The sequence below is a fragment of the Suricata suricatta genome, chromosome 17 (assembly GCF_006229205.1).
Source record: "Suricata suricatta isolate VVHF042 chromosome 17, meerkat_22Aug2017_6uvM2_HiC, whole genome shotgun sequence".
Lineage (NCBI taxonomy): Eukaryota > Metazoa > Chordata > Mammalia > Carnivora > Herpestidae > Suricata > Suricata suricatta.
Window position 1 is genome coordinate 18,091,370 of NC_043716.1, and position 23,524 is coordinate 18,114,893.

The following is a 23,524-nucleotide window of genomic DNA, read 5'->3' on the forward strand; positions in this document are numbered from 1 at the left end:
TAGACTGTTGGGACTGAGAATGTCCTTTTGAAATAAAGGAAAACTCAGAGAGTCCATATGTGTGTAGAAACACCTCATTTTGCAAACATGGTAAGAATATACTGCCTGTTTCTATGAACTTATCCTAATTACAGAAGGAAGATTATAGTAGTCATAATTTTATTTTCTTCCCATGAGTGGAATTTGGTCCAAATTCGTTCATTTTAAATTTGTCATCGTCTCTCACTATGACTTACCAGGCTGAGTATTATCTTTGTTTATATAATCCAAATGATTTTAAAGAAAGATGTAAAAAAAAAAAAAAAAGGCTTAGGAGTCACGTAGGCAGTTTATGTACAAAGATAAAATTTAGAATATAGTATTCATTTAGTTTCATCTTTCATTCCTTGTCTAAGCTTTACAGATAATAAGTTTCTGTTTTAAATTCAGACCTAGATTAAAATTTAGACACCTATGTTCATGTACATTCAAGATTTTGAGTATGTTAAGTGAGTTGGGTCAGCAGTGAGCAAATGGATTGGACGGCTGTCTTGCTTAATAAAAACATTTCTTTCTAATGCTTCTAATTCTCAGCATATGTGAGTTTAACATGTATACACCATCACTGTTGAAATTAATTTACTGTTTCTAACACCCGTTCAGTGTTTTACTAATGGCATTGTGTAGTGTATCACATAAATTAAAATTCTGGCTTTCTGTGTTTCTTTAGAGCATGTTTTCTAGCCTTCCTAACATTGCTTTATTTATTAAGATTTTGTCTAAAATTGTTCCTTGAAATGTTACTTTCTACTAGTGTCATTTTCAGATTTTTTTTTTAAGTTTCTGGGTAACACTGAGTTTTGGAATGTATTTCTCAGCACAGGTGATATGAGGTCCTCATGGAAACAAAGGGAAACTAATTGGTAATTTGAGGTATTTTGGAACACATTCTAAACTATGAAGACAATGTATTCATCATAAATTTAAAATGTCAGTTTTTGGAGTTGCTGGCTTAAGAATCTAGTGGTCTTTTCTTTAAAAAGCAAGCTAACTCTCTTGGGGTGTATGGATAATGGATTGGAATATGTAAAATATAGAGTGAAGATTCTGGCTTCTGGTCTATTAGCTATGTAGTCATATTACAGATAATTCTACTTATTATGCTCAAACATAGAATGTCTAATCAGATCTCCTTCTAGCAGTTAATTGTCTGCCTAGCTCTGGTAATCAAGCCCGTATAGATAGTGATCCTCTTGCTGATGTAAAGTTTATGACTGCATTTATCTGTACCATGTTGTTCAGATTTTACGCAAGGGAGTAAAGAGGGCATTTGGCTGATAACTGGTTTCAGAGTAAAGACTAGACTAACTTTAATCTTTTATGAAGAATGTGTTTGGGATCTAAATTAGATTTTTCCAGATTTAAAAAGAAAACAGTCGACTATGTATATATTAGGTAATATTACATTGATGTTCATTAGTGGTGAGAGAAAAAGAACTATTTTTATAATTGTCTCATGAAACTCATTATATAGCACTTTGATTGGTATTGATAACATTTTGTCGGGTTTAAGTTCCAAAAATATACTGATACTGTCATCATGGGGATGCATAATTATATACCAGAAACAATGTGTGTTCCTGAGCTGTGGGTACTTTGAGTCTTGACAAGAATTTTGAAAACGTGGAGGACAGTGAAAATGCAGTACTTTTCAGAAGTTTGACAGTATTCTCTGTTCGGGAAATAATTCACCCAGATTTTCATTAAATTATGAGATTAATAGTGTTAAGTATGAATCTGATATAAATGTGAGTCACTCTTGAGCCCTTTTTTGTTCTGGACAAAACTAGTAAGTAGTTACTTTCAAAAATATACATACAAGTTACTGGTTTTTATGAGATGTCTTCACCGCATGTTAGTATTTTATAAACTGATTGGTTCTTTGGAATCCAAAAATTATGGCTTTTAGTTTTTAAAAAATTGTTTTAGGATTTTAATGGATTAATCTGAATGTATACTTATTCCTTTAAAGCAAGCTATTTAAAATTACATATAAAGCAGTTTTTAGTCCTGTTCTTGATAACTCTTGAGCTTTAAAATTTTGTAGATTCGTTCATAAATTTCTTCCATTTTACGATTAAAATTTGGGAGTTCTAAAAAAAATTTTTTTTATGTTTTATTTATTTTTGATACAGAGAGAGACAGAGCATAGAGGGGGAGGGGCAGAGAGAGAAGGAGACACAGAACTGGAAGCAGGCTCCAGGCTCTGAGCTAGCGGTCAGCACAGAGCCCGACGCGGGGCTTGAACCCACGAACGTGAGATCTGACCTGAGCCGAAGTCGGAGGCTTAACCGACTGAGCCACCCAGGCGCCCCTTGGGAGTTCTAAAAGAACCACTCAGTAGCAATGGTGGTCCCTGAACATTGTGAGATTGTATGAAGAATTTCGTCTGTGCGAATACATACGTTCATTTGTCTGTTCCTATTCCCCCAAAGGTTAAATACTGTGCTAGAATAGTAAAAGCACTTGAGTTTTTTCAATTCTACTTCTAAAACTGTATTTCGGCTAAAAATAACTCTCAGGCAGTGTTTGGTTTTAAAGCTATTCTAGTAAGGCTGCTGTATTTAGCCACCTGCACCAGCTTCCTATGACTGGAGTGCAGCGAGGCCGTCCCTCACGCGGTGGCCCCCAGAGCGCTCGCTGCCACCCAGGGAAGCTCCCTGAGCCACTGGGCGCAAGTGCAGGTGAGAGTTTGTTAGTGACAGCTCCAGTGTGTTAGCACCGCCTGAGAGGATGTTCTTCAGCTTGAAAACCTGAAACGTCTGACATCTTTAACGGTGTACTAATTCCCTATCAGGCAAAAAACGATTTAGAGATTTTAGGCAGTGAATTAAGAAGACGCTTAAAATGCATACCACACGAAGTGCTCAGGGGAATAGAAGGAAATCCTTATTCTTCCCAGAGCTAATCTGGAGTCAGTGAGCCGCGTGAATTCATGACCAGGAGTATTACTTCGTTAAGGCATTGCGAAGGAAACCAGAGTTATGTGGGATTCTGCCCAGAAGGCCCACGTTCTCATTGTCCCTCCCCGTCCTCTGGCATGCAGGTTTATCCCTGGCGTCTTCGCATATTGACTGCAGTGCTGCGTGCGGCGTGGCTGTTGAGGCCACCGCCACCTTCCGCGGCACTCAGCTACACTGAGCCAGCGTGGTTGGGGACATGAAAGCGTTACACCAGCGGCCTTTACAAATAAGAGTGTGTGTGTATTATCTGTCAAACATGTACATTTTAGGATCATATGATTTTCCTATGTTAAAACAAACTGCAAAGAGACGGAACCCAAGCCAGTTTCAGAACACTTTTCCCAATCAACGTGCCTATTCCTTTACCTTCAAGGTAGAATGTTTTATAAAAAGACAAAAAGCCATTTTTAAATATGGGGCTCACATGGTTTTTCAGTGAGAGCAACTATTTCTCGTTTCCTTAACTTTTTTTATTTGACAGAATTGAACATTGAGGCACGCAGACGGGGTCTCTTTTCTGCGGGTGGGATCCTTTTTTCTTTTAGGTCCGCGAGAAGTCCTGTTCCCTCATGATTTAAATAATAGGTCCTTATCTTAAAAAGCATTCTGAGGAAGAAATGGAACTGGCAGATGTTACTTGTAAGTAAGTGTCTTCTCTTGATAGGAATCTAAAAAATCTAACCTTTGTTTGTGTATGGCAAGCATTTTGTTCAAGACCCTTGGTTGTACCAGGAATACAACAAAATGTAAGTATTTACTATTAGATATGGGATATTTCGGGATATGCTGTTGAAAACTTAGCTTCGCTTTGTAAGAGTTCGCCATGCTCTCATGTCTGTTGGTCTTAGTAAAATGTGGTAATCTGTGTGTGAAAGTTTAGTGTGCTTTTGTTACTTACCAGACTTGCAGTATGAAAAACAATGATAAATATAGGATCGGTTTTCAGGTCTCTTCTCCACCTCCAGGGTGGAGGGCAAGAACTGAGGATAAACTTTATTTACTGACGTTTGGGGAGTAGGAAAAAATAGAAATGTGTTGTTTACAAGGGTTGATCTGTTCAGAGATTTTGTGCCAAAGCCTGACCCTCGAGCTCTTTTCTTCCCGTTTCCCTGTTAAACTCAAACCATATACTCAGTTCTCAACTCCTTATTTTTAGGTGGTTAGCCAGCGCTTCCCTCAGAACAGCATCGGTGCAGTGGGGAGTGCCATGTTCCTCAGATTTATCAATCCTGCCATTGTCTCACCGTATGAAGCAGGCATTCTAGATAAAAAGCCACCACCTAGAATTGAAAGGGGCTTGAAGTTAATGTCAAAGGTGAAGAATAATTTCATAATCTGTTTTAAATTTCCCTTCCAACTAAATTTCAGCCTTTCATATTTTTCTGTACTTATACTTGAATTTATATTTGAAATACCCTGTGTTTTTTACTTATATGCTTTTGTTTTACTTTTATTTGTTAAATTACAAAGGAATTCATTAGACTGTTTCCTGATGGACCTTATTATCATGGTAAAATATCTTAGCAAATGTCTTCTGAAGATAGTTTTCTCTGTATTCATTCTGGAAATTCTGAAGTGGAGACTGAGATGGAGACTGTATCAATTTTTATTAAAAAAGACACTAAATTTTTAATATGTATTATATATATATATAATGTGTGTGCATACATATATAAATTATATCAATCAGATATATAGATATATATAAATGAGATATATAGAAATATACATAGAAACTATATTGATGAGAACATTAGATCTTCAATGAATGATCTGATTTATAACCATGTTTTATGGTTTAGATACTTCAGAGCATTGCCAATCATGTTCTCTTCACCAAAGAAGAACATATGCGGCCTTTTAACGATTTTGTGAAAAGCAACTTTGATGCAGCACGGAGGTAGGATTGCTCTATTTGATTTAAATGGTGTCAATTTCACTTATGTCTGTGAACTTGGTCTGCATGGAACTCCTGTGTAGGTTTTGTTCCTCTTCCCTCTCTAGGTCAAGAGCAGAGTTAATCGTATTTTATTTTACTATAGGAGACAGTAGCAAAATAAATCCATACGCTTTATAATTTGGTAGTGACTCCGATATTTGAAAACTAGCAGGGATTTTTGACACATCTACTAAAATAAAAGACTTGAAGTTGCTATAACATGGAGGAGAGAAAAAAGGAAAAGATTCCTTCTAGTTAAAACTAAAACCAAAATGGTACACATAATGCTTAATAGTGTACAATGACCATATTTTTTATTAAAAATTTTTTGTATACATCTAAGTTAATTAGCATATAGTGCAACAGTGATTTCGAGAGTAGATTCCTTAATGCCCCTTACCCATTTAGCCCATTCCCCCACCAACAACCCCTCCAGTAACCCTCTGTTTGTTCTCCACATTTAAGAGTCTTAGGTTTTTGTCCTCCTCCTGGTTTTTATATTATTTTTGCTTCCCTTCCCTTACATTTATCTGTTTGTATCTTAAAGTCCTCAATATTTTGATGTTGGAATATTTTTAATTCTTTGATTTGAAAGTGTATCAACTGAAGTTTTATGATTTTAGAAAACTTGAGTTCTGTTAGGTGCCATAATTAACTAGTTCTTTCCCTTTCTCTCTCTGAGTTGTTGGCTTGTCTGTAAATAGACAATACTGCTTGCGGGTCTGCGTTGATTTTAGAGGAACAAATGAGGTAGTGTATGAGAAAAAGCTTTGTAAATGTAAGTTAAAGTCCAGAACTCTACTTTTCATGTAGTTTGAAACTAAGTGATCTCATAGTCTAAGCTAGACTTGGGCAACTCTCTCCCAGCTTTTCATCGTTGTTCTTACCAGTTTAAAAGGTATATTGTTGGACCACAAGCTATATTGGGGCGGGGGGGAGTGAATGTCAGCATAGGATTCATATTCCAGCAGACTGACTACCCAAGGAAAGTTAGGAGAACAGAGGTTCACATCCTGGCTCTGACCTCACCAGCTGCATAACTTTGGGGAAGTGTTTTGTCATGTGTTGGTCTCCATTTCCTTGTCTGTGAGCGACTGTACTGGCTCGACCCAGTCTCATCCGTCTGAGTCTTGTTGCTGTCTGACTTCAGAACCTGCTCGAAGCCGAAGCCAGGTATCAGAAGTGGAGAACCGACTTCCTCCTTGTCTCTCCTTGTTGCGTTCATGACCATCACATGTGAATAATACCTGTAACCCTCCACACTTGTCATGTCAGTTATCTTATAAAGTTACTTCATAGAAATTTGATCAAAGATATGAGTGCTTCTAGTTTTTAAAAATTCGAATGGCTTTCTGTTTTTTAAGGTTTTTTCTTGATATAGCGTCTGATTGTCCTACAAGCGATGCAGTAAATCACAGTCTCTCCTTCATCAGTGACGGCAATGTGCTCGCTTTACATCGTCTGCTCTGGAATAATCAGGAGAAAATTGGCCAGTATCTTTCTAGTAACAGGTAAGATTTCTCAGTCATGGAGATTGTGATAACACTTAGTTGACATTTATAAAAATTATTGAGCATGAATAATGCTTTTTACTTTGAATCTGCTTAGAATAGGAATTGTGATGTGGAAAGAAATGTAGAACTCTCAGCTCTCACATCGGCAAAGGGTTGACTCGTATGAAATGATCAACAAGCCTACCTAGGTGCTACAGACTTTTTTTTAATGTTAAGCTAAAAAAATCACAAAGTAGCCCTTTGGATTTTTTTCTGCTTTGCAAAACATCAAATGTGTACAACAAGATGTAGAGGAGTTTAAATTTACTAGAAGCTCAAATGTGTATTGGTATCTGAATCCGAAGAGCAGCTAATTCTCGAGAATTTAAAAATTAATTAAACCATTGCCAGTGTTCTGATTCTATTTGTGGTACTCTAAGTATATGCAAATAAAGCTTTACATAGAAAATAATAATTGAAAAGTGTTGTTTCATTCACTTGGTGTTGTTTCATTAGCTGTTTTTTAAAATTTGTTTTAATGTTTATTTATTTTTGAGAGAGAGAGAGTGTATGTGTGAGCAGAAGAGGGAGACACAGAATCGGAAGCAGGCTCCATGCTCTGAGCTGACAGCACAGAGCCTGATGTGGGACTTGAACTCATGAACCATGAGATCATGACCTGAGCCAAAGTTGGACACTTAACCAACTGAGCCACCCAGGCACCCCTCATTAGCTGTTTTTAGAGCCTGTTGTGGCCTTAATCACTTGCTGCCCTTTCAAGTTGTGTATGTGTGTAAATGGTCCAAATTCCTATGTGTTTCTCTTACAAATGTGAAATGAGTCCAGAAAAATCTTAGATGCTAATAAAAATGGTTTGCTCATTCATGGGAATACTAGAAGACCATGAAGCTAGGGCTGACTCATAAAGACATGGTAGTTTAAAAGAGAGAACATTTTAATCCTTCATGAGTTGTTAATGCACTAAAAGACTTGGACGTGGCTGAAGTCTGCCATGACATAGAAGGATGAAGATGCTTTGTCTGTGTGACACAGAAATAAGCTGCGGGACTTCTCAATGCAGACATTCATTTCTCTTATGTACTTCATGTACATACTCATGTAGCTTGAAGCTACAGAGTTTGTAAAAATTTGGATGTTAAAAAGCAACACATTCCAAACATACTGAAGGGTATAGGCTATAATATGACAGAGACCTGTGTCTACCACCTAGCTTTAGCATTAGTTTGCTATTTCACTTCAGATCTTGATAACATTTTATTTCTTGGGGTAAAAGCTATTACTTCTCTCTATGAAACTGACAAAATAAGGAAATTATAGGCATATATAACATAGTTTTGTGTGTTTTAAAAGTTTGCGGAAATTGGGGGACCTGGATGCCTCAGTCGGTTAGGCATCCCTTTGGCTCAGGTCATGATCTCATGGTTCGTGGGTTCGAGGCCTGTGTCGGGCTCTGTGCTGACAGCTCAGAGCCTGGAGCCTGCTTCAGATTCTGTGTCTCCATCTCTCTCTACCCCTCCCCCACTCACACACTCTCATAAATACACATTAAAACAATTTTAATAAGTGAATAAAAATTTGAAGAAATTACATGTCAAATATAGTCTCTTTACACAATATTCTGTTTGAGATTTACCATCTTATTAACTTACGTTAGTATTTTATTGAATAACTATATTAAAATTTATATTCACATTTCCTAATTGATAGATATTTAGGTCTGTTTCTGGTTTTTCACTGTTCTAAATAGTAATGTAATAAGTATACTTCATATTTGTCTTGTTGTCTGTTACCTGAATGTGTGACTGCTGGGTCCTAGGGTACACACAACCCCGCGTTTTCTACATACCGCTCCATTACTTTTCAAAGGGTACGTGCTAATTTACACTTTGGTCAGCACCGTGTGCCCTTTATATCCATCCTCACCAAAGCTGGCATTAGTATACTTCATAACTTTTGCCAATTTGATGTTTGTGAAATAGTACCTTGTTATTCTTGTCTAGCTTTAAATGCTTTATAGTTGCTCAAAACCCGTATTTACCCTGGTTAAGGAGAGATCTGATATCAGGGACAAATATGTCCAATTCATAAAGAGTAGTTCCCCAGGAAGGATTCTTTTCATCCTGTGAAAAAGTGGATCATAATGTTACTTTTACTTACTGATTGCTTGTTCAATGGTAATGGATTAGGAATATTAGGAAAAATGAATTTTTATGTAAATTTTGTGGTTTGGAGAGTGTCCTAGTTCTAAGATGTCTCCACATATACTTAGAACCTTTGCCGTCTTTTTGGTGCCATTTTCACAAATCAGCAAGAACCACCAGCTGACAGTGGTTGCATTTCTCCTTACTGATAATCTAAAGCAATGTGTACAGCTCGGTGTGAACTGCTCCCTTTTTCTAAGTAGTTTGCCATTTCTAGGGATCACAAAGCTGTTGGAAGACGACCTTTTGATAAGATGGCCACACTTCTTGCCTACCTGGGTCCGCCGGAGCACAAACCCGTGGCCGATACACACTGGTCCAGCCTTAACCTCACCAGTTCAAAGTTTGAGGAATTTATGACTAGGTAAAGTACCACTGTGAAATAATAATTGCTTTCTTTTTGTTGAGATGCAAGGTTTACCGGCTGGCCACTTGCGAGATAACGCTTGTGTTTCTGATGGAGGATTCTCCGGAAAGAAGTGCCCGACGACCACATCGCCATATTTTGGGATCCCACTTCCTTCTTACCTTATCTGTTGTTGACATGTGCTTTGTTCTGTAGTTGATTTTCTTATAAAAATAATAGTATCTTATCAACCAGTACTTTGTCATATTGTTTTGAGGTATTTTTGCATTGAATACTTGTGATGGGGGAGATCATCATAGTTCAGGGAGATTCTGCAGCTCAGTGTGAGTAACTGATTTGCCCAAGATTCTACACCTCAGTCGGAGGTCTTATGGTTTTAAGTTCTGAACTCTTTCTGCCACACTGTAGCAGTTTTCAGAACCCTCCCCAAAGTTAATGCTATTAACTTCTTTTAGATTGAGACTCATAAAATTTGGTAAATTTCAGTATTGCTGTAAAATGTCTGCGGACATTTGTTTTGAATCTCATTTAGAGGGATTTAGTTTGTGAGGTGAACGACCCTCCTCGTTAGACATTCATGTTCCAGCAAAGATAGTGTGCTGAATCCTACAGTCTTTAAAATATCTTTCATAGTACTTTACGCTTAGTAACTTAGTAAGTGCTTCAGTGACTGTGGGTGTTTTGTTCATAATATGTGCCAGAGACAGAAATAAAAAAGCAGAAATTAAAAGTCAGAAATTAATTCACATTAGGGATTTGCAGTGTAAGTGCTGGTTGTTGGTCGTATTACATACAGGCCATAGTTTGGCACACATGACTCCAGCTCTTTGCTACCATTAAAAGAACGTATGAGTACAAAACGGTCTCCTTTCCAGCTTAATTTTTATATTAGTCTATTCTATTCTTTCTGTTGCAACAAATGTTTACTCCTAAGTGATTAAAGAAATGTTTTCCACACAAAATTATAATGGAAACTTACATAGCACAAAAATATAAAGCTTTTTTATTCAACATTTTTGAGGACGTCCTAGCCATTTTCCCACTTTCCTAAGAAAGCCTAAAGCCTATTTCTTGCTCCTTATCTAAGACCCTAGCTTCCCTCATCAAACAGTCTTCCATGCTTTTGGAGACTAACTGAGCTAACAGTGTCTGGTGTATATATAGTGTTCATAAATGTTAGAGTTATTTTTGTTCTCTTCTCAGCTCCCACTGATGCTCTTTGAGACCTGTTTTTGTTGTAAAAAAAAAAAATGAAGAAAGCTTTATAATTTTTCAACTATAAAAATAAAAATTGCTAAATGATTCAAAACTCAGAAATCTAAAGAAGAAAGCAAAAAATTTTCAGTTACTCTTCTTAGAGATATTCACCTTTTAGAGATAATTCAGTTAACATATAGCCTCATAATCATTGATGTATACATATGTGTACCTGTTCCCCTTATCATATGATATCTAGGTTGTTTCCATTAATACTAAACAAATGCTGACCTGGTACTGGCAATATAATAAACTGAGATAATACAGCCCCCCCAGCCCCTTCCAAGACACAAGGTGCATGACGCACAGCGACACTAAGTCAAAGGAACCATGTAAATATGTTTTGTTTATTTTGTGATAGAGCACCAACGTGAGTGGGGGACAGGCCGAGGGAGAGCAAAAGAGAGAATCCCAAGCAGGCTCCATGCTCGGCGCGGAGCCCGCCTGAAGGCTCAGTCTCACGACCCTGAGGGGCACGTGGGTGGCTCGGTCAGTTTAAATGTCCGACTTCGGCTCAAGTCATGATCTTGCAGTCTGTGAGTTTGAGCCCCTCATCAGGCTCTGTTGCTGACAGCTCGGAGCCTGGAGCCTGCTTTGGATTCTGTGTCTCTCTCTCTTTCTGCCCCTTGGCCTTCCCCTCTCTATCTCTCAAACAATAAATATTAAAAAAAAGTGTTTTTTAAGTTTCATGACCCTGAGATCATGACCTGAGCTGATATCAAGGGTCAAATGCTTAACCGACTGAGCCACCCAGGCACCCCCAAGGAAATATATTTTTTAAATATTTTGTTTTTAAAATACATAGCTGGAACATAATCTAAGCATGCTGGAACATAATCTGAGCACATTGCCAACATATGGTCAGTACAGATTGATAAAGAAGTGGAAAGTATGAAAAAAGTTAAGATAATGTGGATGACAGAATGAGAAAGTCCAAAATGAGTGTTAGATGTTTCAGAAATGGAGCTTAGAGAGAATGGTGAAGAGGTAATATTTGACGAGACAGCAGAGGAAAATGTCCCAGGGTTGGTGAATGACCTGAGTCTTCAAATAATTACACACGCTGGATGTTTAGCAGAATATATAAAAATCAAATCATACTTTTTCAGAAATATTTTAAAATACAGATGAGAATTTAACATATGACAAAAAGTTCATCCAGCAGTAGATACTTGGGCTGCTTCCATATCTTGGCGATTAGAAATAATGCTGCAGTAAATAGAGGGTACATGTATCTTTTCAAATGAGTGTTTTCATATTATCTGGGTAAATACCAAGTAGTGGAATTATTGGATCATATGACAATTCTGTCTTTAATTTTTTATTAAAAAATTTTTTTAACATTTATTTATTTTTGAGAGACAGAGAGACAGCATGAGCAGGGAAGGGTCAGAGAGAGAGGGAGACACAGAATCTGAAGCAGGCTCCAGGATCTGAGCTGTCGGCACAGGGCCCCATGCGGGGCTGGAACTCATAAACCACAAGATCATAACTTGAGCCAAAGTCTTGTGTTTAACCGACTGAGCCAGCAGGCGCCCCTAATTTTTTGAGGAACCTTCATGCTGTTTTCTGTAGTGGCGGTACCAGCCTACATTCCCACCAACAGTACATGAGGGTTCCTTTTTCTCCAGCATCCTTGCCAACACCTGTTGTTTCTTGTGCTTTTGATTTTAACCATAGAATGGACTTTTAATAAATGGTGTCGGTACAACCCAGTGACCATCTGAAAAAAGGTGCTCATATCATTTATGAGGGTAAACTCCCATGCAGAAGAAAACATATCCAAAGGAAGGCCCTTTTAGTTATTCAAAATCATAAACAAAAAAGAAAAGGTTGATCAGCTGGACACTTGAAAAACAAATAAATAAAAACAACAGCTTCCAAGGGAAAAAAATACCATGATTAAAAACAATCCTGTGGAGAGGGGCACCTGGGTAGCTCAGTCGGTTGAGTGTCCAACTTCGGCTCAGGTCATGGTCTCGCAGTTTGTGAGTTCGAGCCCTGCGTCTGCTCTGTGCTGACAGCTCAGAGCCTGGAGCCTGCTTCGGATTCTGTGTCTCCCTCTCTCTCTGCCCCTCCCACTTGCATTCTATTCTGTTTCTCTCTCAAAAATAAATAAATATTAAAGAATTCTTTTAAATTTAAAAACAGTCCTATGGTTAATATTACTGCTCAGGACTTAGGATAGTTCTAAGGGCCACTCATTATGTTTCAAAGAGTGACACCTTGAAATTTTGGGTACTTGCTTTTTAAATGTTTGTCATTTAGTATATTTTATCACTGTCTAATCATGGGTTTTTATAAATACTCAATGGACAATATAAAACCAATGAGATGCTCTCTTTTTTGTTTTTCCTTTCAGGCATCAAGTACATGAAAAAGAAGAGTTCAAGGCTCTGAAAACATTAAGTATTTTCTACCAAGCTGGGACTTCCAAAGCTGGGAATCCTATATTTTATTATGTGGCACGGAGGTAAGAAATACTGTTTCAGTTTCTCTTATCAGAGTGTCTAAAATAACAACACATGGAGAGAGACAGCAAATTTGATTTTTCCCATTTGACTTCACTGGAATCAAAGACAAGTTTACCTGGAAGATTATAGCAGGGTAAATGACCATCCCGTCCCCAGAATGATGCGTGGTGTATTAGGAATTGCTTTTCAGGAGCCTATTTCCTATTGGCTTCCCTTTCTTAACGTCAATTTTTTTTTTGTACTTCTTACCATGGATTAATTACCAATAATAAAAAAATTGCAAAGAATCTTTTTAGGTGTATTCTGACTAAATAATATCTATAACATGACAGTCATGAACTTATCTTTTTGAGCAGAAATAAAACTTTAATAAGAGTCTGTTTCTAAGAACGTTCACTAATATGCTGCGTAGGGCAACCTCAGGGTGATTTAACAAATAATTGAGAGAAGGTATGAAAATTTCTAAATAGATGGCACAGGTGACAGCTTGGGAAATTGATTGCGTTTTTTTCATGCTGTCTTCAGTCCAGGCTAGTTCCTAGGAAACCTTTCGGGAAGTGCTGTGAGCTCCTTCTTAACAATAGGTAGGAGGCTTTGCATGGCTTTTCCTGCTATTGTCTTCTCTTTCTTGCCTCATTCTACCTTTTGAGAACTTATCTGTGCTACTAGGTGGTGAGTCTTACTTCTTCCTGTTCATGTCATAAATTCATGGTATTTGAACAGCAGAGACAATGTTGTCTAACAGAGAGACCATTGGTTTTGGAATTTTAAGGAGTGTGTGTAATCTTAGTTTTACTGTTCAGTAGCTGTAGAAATTAATCTTCCTGAGTGTCCTGAATTTAGCATAAATTGAAGAATTATGTCAGGAGACTGAATGGTCATGGATGGCAAGAACTTGTCAGTGTATAAGAAATGGAGGTTGAGAAATGCAGAAGAGGACTGAGCAAAGGAGTGCAGAAGGTGGGGAACTCATTTAATGAAATGACTCACATGGCGTTAAGATCAGGAAGCCTCAAGAACTGCGTGTTATGGAATCAGGAGAGTACAGAAACGTGTGTTTATCCTGCGCTCTCCTCTGGAACAACTCTGAGTAATGTCGCTTCATTTTCCTTGAAAGTCTTCTCTCCAACTTTTCTATCAGTTCCTGTTTCTAAATTGCCTCAGGTAAGTTTCACTTTCTTTTGCAATTGTGATGAACCATATTTGTGTTTCCACCCCAGCTGTTAATGCGGCGAGTATATTTTGCCCTTCCCCGTGTTGCAGAAGTCACTAAAAGTGAAACATTGGTGAGAGAGGCAGACAGGTGCATGTCCTCCTCCGATTTAAATTCTTCTCAGTTTACAAGTGGCAGAGAGTTCTGGAAAACCTCAGTGCAGATACCCTCTGTTGGATTAAATCAGTGGGATTTCCAGGAAACCTCTGTAACATGGTGATTTAAGAGTGTAAAGGATTCTCAACTTGGTTGCTTTGTTAGCCACATAATCTTAGACAAGTTATTTTTTTTCTGAATCTGTTTCTTAATATGTTAAAAAAAGGTGAGGGGTAGAACTTGTGGAAACTATCTGTAGACCTGTCCCAGAAAGTATTTTGTGACTTAAAGTGCAGTGCAGAGTATGTTGGAGGTTTTCTTTCTTTCTTTTTTATTTTTTCTGTTTTTGGATAGGACTCTTCCAATTTCAGATTTTTGATACGTTCCATTTTTTATTTAGACCTCCAAGAGCTCCTCTTGGCCTTCATTTTCACCTAGTATCCTGTCTTAGCACAAAGACCGTTGACACAGTAGCCTGGAGCAGAGAGAGGCCTGTTTCCTCCTCTGTACAAGTCCAGAAGGAGATTGCAAAGGCCTTCTCTCTACTTAGCCAGCTTTGTCAAAGAGCATTTGGGTTGGACTTCTCTTTTGATATTCCTGTGTTTCTATGGCTTGGACTACAGTGTATCAATTGGTGTCTTTTGACCTGTGGATTCCATTCACCTTACACAGACGTTTCAGACTTGAAGTATGCAAAACTTAATTCAGTATACGTATATTCAGTTCCACTTTTTCACACTGTATTCTCTTTTTCAGTAACATCACTATTCTTTCCCATGCTAAAAACCCTAATCTTTTTAAATTCTTACCTCTTCCTTTTATCCTCCTCATTATCAGTCACCTAGTCTTGATTTTAATGGTGAGATCTTGACAAATCACTTAAATTATTTTAGTGAGGCCTCTCTTATTGCACAGAAGACCTTATTTTCTTGGGAAAAACATGAACCGTGGCAGAGCCCGCCCTGGTATAGAGAGAACTAGGTGGCTGTCAGTTCTGGAGCCAGTTTACATTCTGAGTCTCTCCTGGCTTCGTAATCTACTTTACTTAATGAGTTTTCTCTTTCTGTATCCCTTCAGTTTTAGCCCCAGCTCCGAACCTTTTCATTACCTCAGTACTGCATGCTTCACATTCCAGAAAGAGAATGTGGTTCAGCTAAAAACATGTCTCTTTGGCGAAATGCATGCTAAGTGGGGGTTGGCCAGTCAAGTACATGCTCCTTCCTAGCTGGCAATCGTGTGACCAAAATAACCGCCTAGTGCAATTCTTTCAGCAGGGGCTGTCCTTTCGTTTGTGTTCTAATTTTTGTTTTTAAATTGGATCTTAATGGTTTACTACTACTTTTCAGTACCTTGAAAATGTCTTTTGGAACCGTTCCCCTCCCCTCCGCCGCTATTGAGACTTTCTTATTAGCTCTTACCTGTACTAATGCAGCATTAGCCTCCAGCTTCCTGATTCCCAGGGAATTTCTTCCAAGTCACCTTCACACTGTTTCTGGAGGCATCTCCACACACACCTCATCTTGTCACTCTCAGTGCGTCAGATAGCTCCACCGACTCCTCAGATAAAGGAATCAGTAGGTTCTCTTGTCAGGCATGCAAGGTCCTCCGTAATTTTTACCTAATTTAGTTTCTAATCTTCCCCTCTGTTTCCTCCCATGTACGTTTGCTCCTGCCCTGTAGTGGTTAGAGTGTCGTGAGGACAAGAACACTTGTCGCCGCCTTGTTTATAGTAGCAACAACAACAAAATGAAAACCGTGAAACTGTGCTTCAGAAGGGGAATTGTTGAATACATGATGCTGTCGCTGTGTTCTGGAATAGCACACAGTATGTTAAGGTTGTTCTGCTTGTTACCGAATCGTACAAACCAAAAAGGGCTGTGGCAGGTGTACCTGAGGGGACGAACAGGTGGACTGGCTTCTCGTGTGACCTGGTGCAGAGCTGGGAGAACGTGGTCTCCTCTGTCTCTCGACTCTGCTTCGTCTGGGTCGGTATTCTTCCCAGGAAGCCCTTCCTCTGGCCAGCAATGGCTCGTATTCTCAGCTTAACAACTGAGGGAAGATGACCTCTTTGCCAGTAGGTACAGCGAAAGGACTGGTTTCCCCGGGCTGGCTTGAGTCACGTGCCGTTTCCCGAGGCAGTCACCGTGATGGGGGGGGGTGGGGTACAGAGTGTCTGGGCAGTCTGGGCCCGAACCACGTACCTGTCGCCGGGGCGCAGTGGGGAAGCTGTAACCCTACTTGAATTGCACGAGTTGAGAGGGAAAATCGGATCACAGGTACCAGGATGAGGAAAAATGGATTCTGCTCAGGCAAGAGTAGCAGACGTGTTCCAGCGCAGCTTTAAAAAGACTCAGAAGGAGGACCCTGACCCTCGTCCTGCAAGGTGCGGAGTAATCTGTGTGCACAAGCATTTACAGACTGAGAGTTGTGTGCAAACATACACATGGAACCGTTCACGGCTCCTCTCAGGGAGTATGGGTGGAGAAGGTGGAGGACCAATTATAATATTTACTATGTATCTCTGTATTATTTGACCAGGAGCATGGGTTATTTTGGGAGAGTAATTAAAAATATAAAACCTAAAAGATATAATGAATGTTAAGAGTATTATGATATCTGGCAATTGCTTTTTGGGCAGCAGTAGTACCAGTAATAATAGCCAATATTCACCGAGTGCTTTCTCCGCATCAGGCTAATTGTGCATATGATAGAATTTTTCCTGTAACCCTGACAGTAACCTCCTGAGGTATTGTTATTCATGGTGAGTGACATGTGTATAAACTAAAACATAAAAGTTGTAAGTCACTCCCAAACCTAGCTGTCAGACTGACCTGGAGAATTAAAACAAGACGCCTATCCCGAGGCCCTATCCTGGGCTCCCTAATCGGAATCTCTTTGGGAGAGCCTAATCTAAATATTTAGCAGGCACCCAGAGTGATTTGTCTGTAATCAGTTTATTGTTGAAGTTTAGGAATCCCACCAAGTCGTGTGTTTAACTCATGGCAGCACAGCTGCTAAGAATCAGCTGGGTTTCAAATCTTAACAACCACACTATTAATGACATGGTTATTTTCAGTGTTAAAATTATGTACTAGATTTTGGGGTTGAATCCACCTTTGTAGACCAGCATGAAACTCTCCAATGGTTTTAAGATATATTTCTGTAGGGAAGAGTTCTGAATTCTAGGCATCTGATCTATAAATGACCTTTTCAAGCACAGGCAGATGTTTACTCAGAGCAAGATAATCTTGACATTGGACCAGCTGCATTATACATTACAGTAGTTAGCAGAATTGGGGCACCTGACTGGCTCAGTCGGAAGAACATGTGACTCTTGATCTCAGGGTCATGAGTTTGAGCCCTACCTCGGGTGTAGAGAGATTATTTAAATAAATTTTAAAAAACAATTTTTTTTTCAAAAAGCAGAGTTGGCCCATTTTTTACCGTAACAACATATTACTGTTCCACATTCATGAACACCCAGGTGTAGTATCTCCTTAGAAGTTTAGCACTTGTCTGTTTAATAAAAAACAATACAAAAACAGCACACACCACTCCTCATCCCTACCCTCTGTCCCTTTCTCTCACGCACAGGGGTGTCCTTTGTTAGATGTCACCAACATAATTTCTTCTCTTAACTTTTAATTTAAAAATTTGAGTTTCAATTCAATTCTGCAGGCATATCAAAGGCAAATGTGTGATATTTTGCTTGTTTTAGCAAAAGCAAGGAAATAAGGAAGTAACCATTATATTAAGGTAATAATTAAACTTATACAATTAAAATCTACAAGCTAATTAAGCCAGGATAATGATAACTTCCTAACATGTAAGTTGAAATAAATTTGATTTTCGTAGTGTACATGTTGTAATTCAGCAGATAGCAATGAACTGAGATAGAAACGCAGATAGTTCAAGTCTGTTTCAGCCTGAGTGCACACAGAGCAGTGAACACGTTACATAGAAAAGAAAGTGAGTGCTGTCCAGTGGATTCAGTTTCACACCAGCACTCTCTGTAGTTGTCATGTTTATGGTCGTGGCTGTCTCGTGGGTCATTACTATTTTCAGAGGTATCTTGTCATTTGAAGCCATCTTCACATTTGAGGTTCTTTGGAGCTGTGAAGCCATCTTGAAATTCGAGACTGTGTTGGAATCCGAGGTTGTCTTGGGATTCGAGGTTGTCAGAGGATTCGGGCTTGTTGTGGGACTCGAGATTGTCATAGAACTTGAGATCATCGGTGTCGTAGCATTCCCCAAAGTGTTAGCGACAGCCAGGAGGAACAGGCCAATGAGTGATAGTTTGAACATCATTTTTCTGTTTCAAAATAATTATAGAGATTTACTGACACTGTGAATACAAATCTAAGAATTAGCTTTTCTAAAGAGGGGAAACCTGGAGGAAACCTCATTCCAGCAGCACTGGGGAGATGCCCATCTTGGGTTTCACAATTTCTTCTTCTTTTTTTTTTTGAAGTTTATTTATTTATTTTTGAGAGAGGGAAAGAAAAGGCATGAGTAGGGGAAGGACAGAAAGAGAGAGACTCTCAAGCAGACAATACACTGTCAGCGCAGAGCCTAATGTGGGGCTCATACCCACGAACGGTGAGATCACGATCTGAGCTGAAGTCTGGTGCTTAACCTACTGAGCTACTGAGGCACCCCAACAATTTCATAGTTTTAAGATAGGGAAAAAGAGTGATCAGTATCAACTCCTTCATTTTACAAATAGACTCAAACAAAGGACATAACTTGCCTGAGAATGCCTATCTAAAAATGTCTAGAACTAGAACTTGAGTCTGTCTCTTAGTCTGGTCTTCTATAGACATATATCAAAAATTTAATAGTAAACCATTTTTAAAGTAAGGCTTATTTATTTTAGCTTACATTCAAACCTAATGGCTTGCCACCTTTGAGATAATGTAACTACCCCACGTTGGTCATGGTTAAAAAAAATTTTTTTTAACTTAAAGCACAGACTTCAGTTTCAGGAATCTAATATATCCTAAAAGTTACATTTGGCTCTGATATGTAATTCAGAAATTTTCAAATTAATATTACCTTTTGATGTTTTTTCTTTGAAGATTAAGAATTCAGGCTTTCTCCAGTGTTTCTCCGGGAATCTAACGTCTTACTGTATGCTGTTTAAATATAATTAGCTAGGACGTCACGTGTTCTGAACTTGACCTGGGATTTGTTCTTTGGAAATGTCCTATTGAGTGTTTTCCAAACGAATAGTATAAGCAGCCGGACCTTGGCAGAGATCAAGGAATTCAAATAAAGGCTTTCTAAAATTCTGCTTGCTTATTTAAAGAAGCCGGTGAATATATCTTTGTTATTCCTTTTATCTGGGTGTTCGTTAGTTTCTTCTCTAGATTGACTAACTAGAGGACTAGAGTATTGTGCCTGCTATGCTTATCATGACTTAAAATCAAGCAAGGATGTTAAGAGACAGATGTCTTTATTTTTCTTAAAGCATTTTGCTTAAATGTTTATAGGTTGTTTCTGACCATGGTTATTTTGAAGTTTTAAAAATGATTCAGGAATATATTCCAGGCATTTAAACATACATTAAATAATACATCTATTAGAAAAGAAGTTAAACCTTATTAATATAAAACAAGTTTAGTGAGAAAAGAAAGAAAAGGATTGGATATGAAAGTGTTACTGTCATACTGTGTTAACAAAGTTTTGTTTTTAAAGATGTTAAACCACCCACATTGAAGCACATCAAGTATATCCTCTAAAGGAACTTTGTCTTTTGATCATTTCTGTTCCTTGACAATTAGCACACGGGGAAGTTCAGTTGTATTGTGCTAATGTTTTCATCACACTGGCCTGGACTCTTTAAAATTGTGTTGACATACAAGGAAATTGCTACATAAATGGCAGAAGTACAAGTCAGTACATGTTCCTCACTTGTTTTACTTTGCTATAAAGATTTGTTTCTCTTGAATGAATAGAACCAGTGCCTGCTAAATCTTATTTATGTGGTGCATGTAATAAAGAACCTCACTTAACTGGAGATTAGCGTGATTAGACCTAAGAGTCAACATAAAAAGCCTCTTAGCAACCGGAGTAAAAATTTACAAATCAGAGTCCTCAGATAATACACAGAGAAGTCCTTAGTCGTGCTCCAAACACTTCTGTCTCGATTTCTTTAAAATTTAAAATTCAGAATTCTCCCTTTCCTGGTTTTGAACACAGAGAGGCTCTTCTTGTAGTCTCTTTCTCAGTCTGCCCCATCACGTAGCCAAATGGCTCTCCTGCCTTGGGCTTCTCATTGTCTCCTTTTACTTATTAATCTGAAGCTGCCCAGGCATTTGATGATGACTAGGTAAAATTTAAAATTCCATTTACAGAAGCCATTTTCCAGTCATTATTCAGGCCTTTAAATGCCTCCTGCCTCCTTTTGTTTTTTCGTTCTCCCTCGTCTGCCCAACGGACTTCTTCCTGTTCACAATTCTGTTCTTCCTTCCAGGTCTAACTCTGATGGCAGTGCCTTTTCTGTGAACCTTCCCTAATTCTCCACTTCAGAATCAGTCATTTTAAGACCTCATACTTTTAGAGCACTGATCAGAGTTTGCTTTTTACTGTAGATGCATCCTACATCTCTCCTCCGCCATATCCTGGCGTTCTCGTGGTCAGCGTTACCTCTTACCATCTGCCCGCTCGCAGTGAGCGCTGGTACGGAGCAGGACACAGGACACTCTGCAAGTGATTGCAGTGTCTCCTTTGTTTCTTCATGTCTGCAGGCTGATACCATTAATGATGTTTAGATTAATTGGAGCCACTTGGTCATTTGCAGTTTTCCCAAGTGTTGTGTGCCAGTCACTGGTCTGAGTTGAATTCCCATCTCTGTTTTCTGCCATTTGAGAGTTTCTTCATTTGTATAATGATCGTAATGCACGTTCATAATCCCTTAGCTGCAATTCTGCAATCCAAAATCCTCTGGAAACCTGAAGTTTTGTCTCTCTGACCTGTGGGGAGGAGTGTGTGCGTTCAGCTCGCTTCCTTCGAGGTCACGTTGGGCTGACTGCATCCCTCCGTGAAGATCAGCCCCCTCTGCAGCTGGTAACTGCTCCCTGCCCACCTCCTCCAGCTCTGCTGTCTCCTATCTCTAACATTCCCTTATCTCTCTCAGAGGGAGCCCTCCCTCTCCTTTCTGCACATTCTCCAGTATGCCAGTTTGAATGTGCCACCTGTTTCCTGCTGGAACCAAACTCCTACAAACAGTGTATGCCCTGTGTTGTCTTCCTCAAAAATCTGAACAGCTCTAAATTCAGCACTGTATCATGTCCCAAGGGTTTCAGATGAGGGATTGTGGATCTGTGCCCGGTTCCTAAGCTTATTGTCAGTATTGTGATAATATTTATATGGCATTCAGTACAGCGCCCAGCAAATGGTAAACATTGGGTGAAGAGTAGCCAGGATAGATGTAAGAATAGCAACTGTGTTCTTAATTTTTATCTGGGAAACCTAAATTTCTCATATTTAATGCTGGGACTAGCTTTGGAACTAGCAAGCAATTTTAAGAGCAGTATCTTCCTTTATATACTTATATATGATCTTGAATTGACAGGTTTTTTTTTTTTGGTGTTTCTAGAACTTTCTACCTTCACATGTTGATTCTTTCAAAACTCGTAAAAAATGGAGAAAAGGGATCTTATTTATAAAATCATCTCAATGCTCATAAATTTTATATAGCAATTTCTTGAGAATTTAAAGTTACAATTTAATATATTACTCTAGAAATCGTTAGGTCCTATTTTCCCTTCCGTACCTTTTTGGTCTTTAGATTTTTGTCTCATGAGTAGGACACTCGAATGTTTTCTTGGGTGACAGTTACACAAACACTCTGTTAGCAATGGAAGCACTCCTTGCTTCTTAGAAAACCCTAAGCGCTCTGCCATTGTACCTGCACCTCATGTCCCTTCAACTTTTAAAGTTTTGAAAGTAATATATGTTTGGTTCTGAAAGCAGTTAGGGATTTCAGGATTAACATTTTTATCATACTACTAGTGAGCTTTTACCTGCACTTAAAAGTAGAACATCTAAAACACCTCGGGAGTGGGTAGCACAGGTGGCTTTCATTGTGGACAATTACTCGTAAAGAAACTATGTGTAAGCTTCCCGAGAAAGTGGATGTGCAAATGTGCAGAAACAGGCTATTGTTAGGTTAGACTTAAAAGTGATAGATTTTAGAATTGTACCTCAGCAGTAAAACACCAGCTTTTTCACAATAAAGGAAAAGGAACACCTTACCCCTTAGTTGCAAAATACACATCCGGAGGCAAATGTCTGTTTTGGAACAAGTTTGTTTCCTAGTTTTATAATACTGTAAGTCTGTTACCTCATTTTGGTTTGTTGTCATTTAATCTTATTTTTTGTTAACAGTGAAAACAAAGTGATTTAATTTTTAAGACAGACCATCCGCCTGTTTCCTTCCCTTGGATAATGGCGTCTCCAGTTGAGCTTTAAATAGAAGCCTTCACTTCAATCTTCACTTCTACCTGCTCTTAAGCGCACGCATCTGATGAGTCAGTGAGTCTTGCTGGTTCTGCTTCAGAAAGCTTTTTAAGCTTTATCTTCACACTCCATGCACAGTCCAGTCAGTTGTCAAAGCTGGGGTTAGCGAACGAACATTTTTGGTAACAGACCAAGTAGTAAATAGTTTAGGCTTTATAGGCCAAATTATCTGTCTGTCTTTTCTTTCTTTCTTTCTTTCTTTTTTTCTTTCTTTCTGGAGGGGGAATTGTTTTGTTTGAAAATGCTCTTGGGCCATACAAAACCAGGCCACGAGTGGCATGTGGGCAGTATACTTCTGGTGGACCATAGTTGGCTGACCTCTGGTCTAGGCTATTACATACAGCAACTTTCTCATTGGGTTCTTTGTCCCCCAGGTTGTTACCCCATGCCCTCCATTTCCCCCATTACTGCCAGAATAACCTCTCTAAAATAGCACACATTACTTCCAGATGAAACCTTTTACGTGCTCCTGTTAGCCAAGTTTTCGTATGTAAGAAGCCATAACTTCTATTATTTCCTCAATATTTTTATTGGCTTTTTTTGGACTTTTTTTCTTAAAGGAATATTTATACTATACTGTAAGTAGAAGATCAGTATTGATTGCTATAACTAGAAAACTGATAAGGAAAAGATAACAGTAAAAAGAAACACAGAACTGTTAAATGCTGTTTCATATACACCCCACTGTATAGGTACCATACTTCAACAAAACCACTGACTTATAAGGTAGCGCCTTTGCTCCTTAGCATCTCCTACAAGTCTCTTCATAATCTTTCCTGCTGATATTAGTGGCAAGGTTGCTGAACTAAAAGCAGCACATTGGAAGTCATGTTGGTAAAAGGCTAGATAGAGCCTGGCCTTATTTTGGAAATCGGATGATGCTGCCGTCATTGGTGTGGTTCCAAGTGAACCTCGGGGATGTCCTCAGAGAAGGGTGC

The 23,524-nt window shown here is 38.7% G+C and overlaps 1 protein-coding gene and 1 long non-coding RNA gene across 10 annotated transcripts in view; one reads left to right on the forward strand and one right to left on the reverse strand.

Moving 5' to 3' along the window:
* The window catches only part of NF1 (neurofibromin 1), a 289,146-nt gene that overhangs the window by 181,596 nt on the left and 84,026 nt on the right, over nt 1-23,524 (forward strand). For all 9 annotated transcript variants that reach the window (XM_029926741.1, XM_029926740.1, XM_029926738.1 and 6 more), the window contains 5 exons: nt 4,159-4,317; nt 4,805-4,902; nt 6,306-6,452; nt 8,874-9,020; nt 12,643-12,753. In XM_029926741.1, the coding sequence (XP_029782601.1) occupies nt 4,159-4,317; nt 4,805-4,902; nt 6,306-6,452; nt 8,874-9,020; nt 12,643-12,753 (662 nt within the window). The remainder of the gene's footprint in view (nt 1-4,158; nt 4,318-4,804; nt 4,903-6,305; nt 6,453-8,873; nt 9,021-12,642; nt 12,754-23,524) is intronic.
* Nucleotides 16,999-19,190, reverse strand: LOC115281420. The gene is made up of 2 exons (XR_003904296.1): nt 19,119-19,190; nt 16,999-18,375 (listed from the first exon to the last, which is right to left on the reverse strand). It is a non-coding gene; the product is annotated as an uncharacterized LOC115281420 (long non-coding RNA).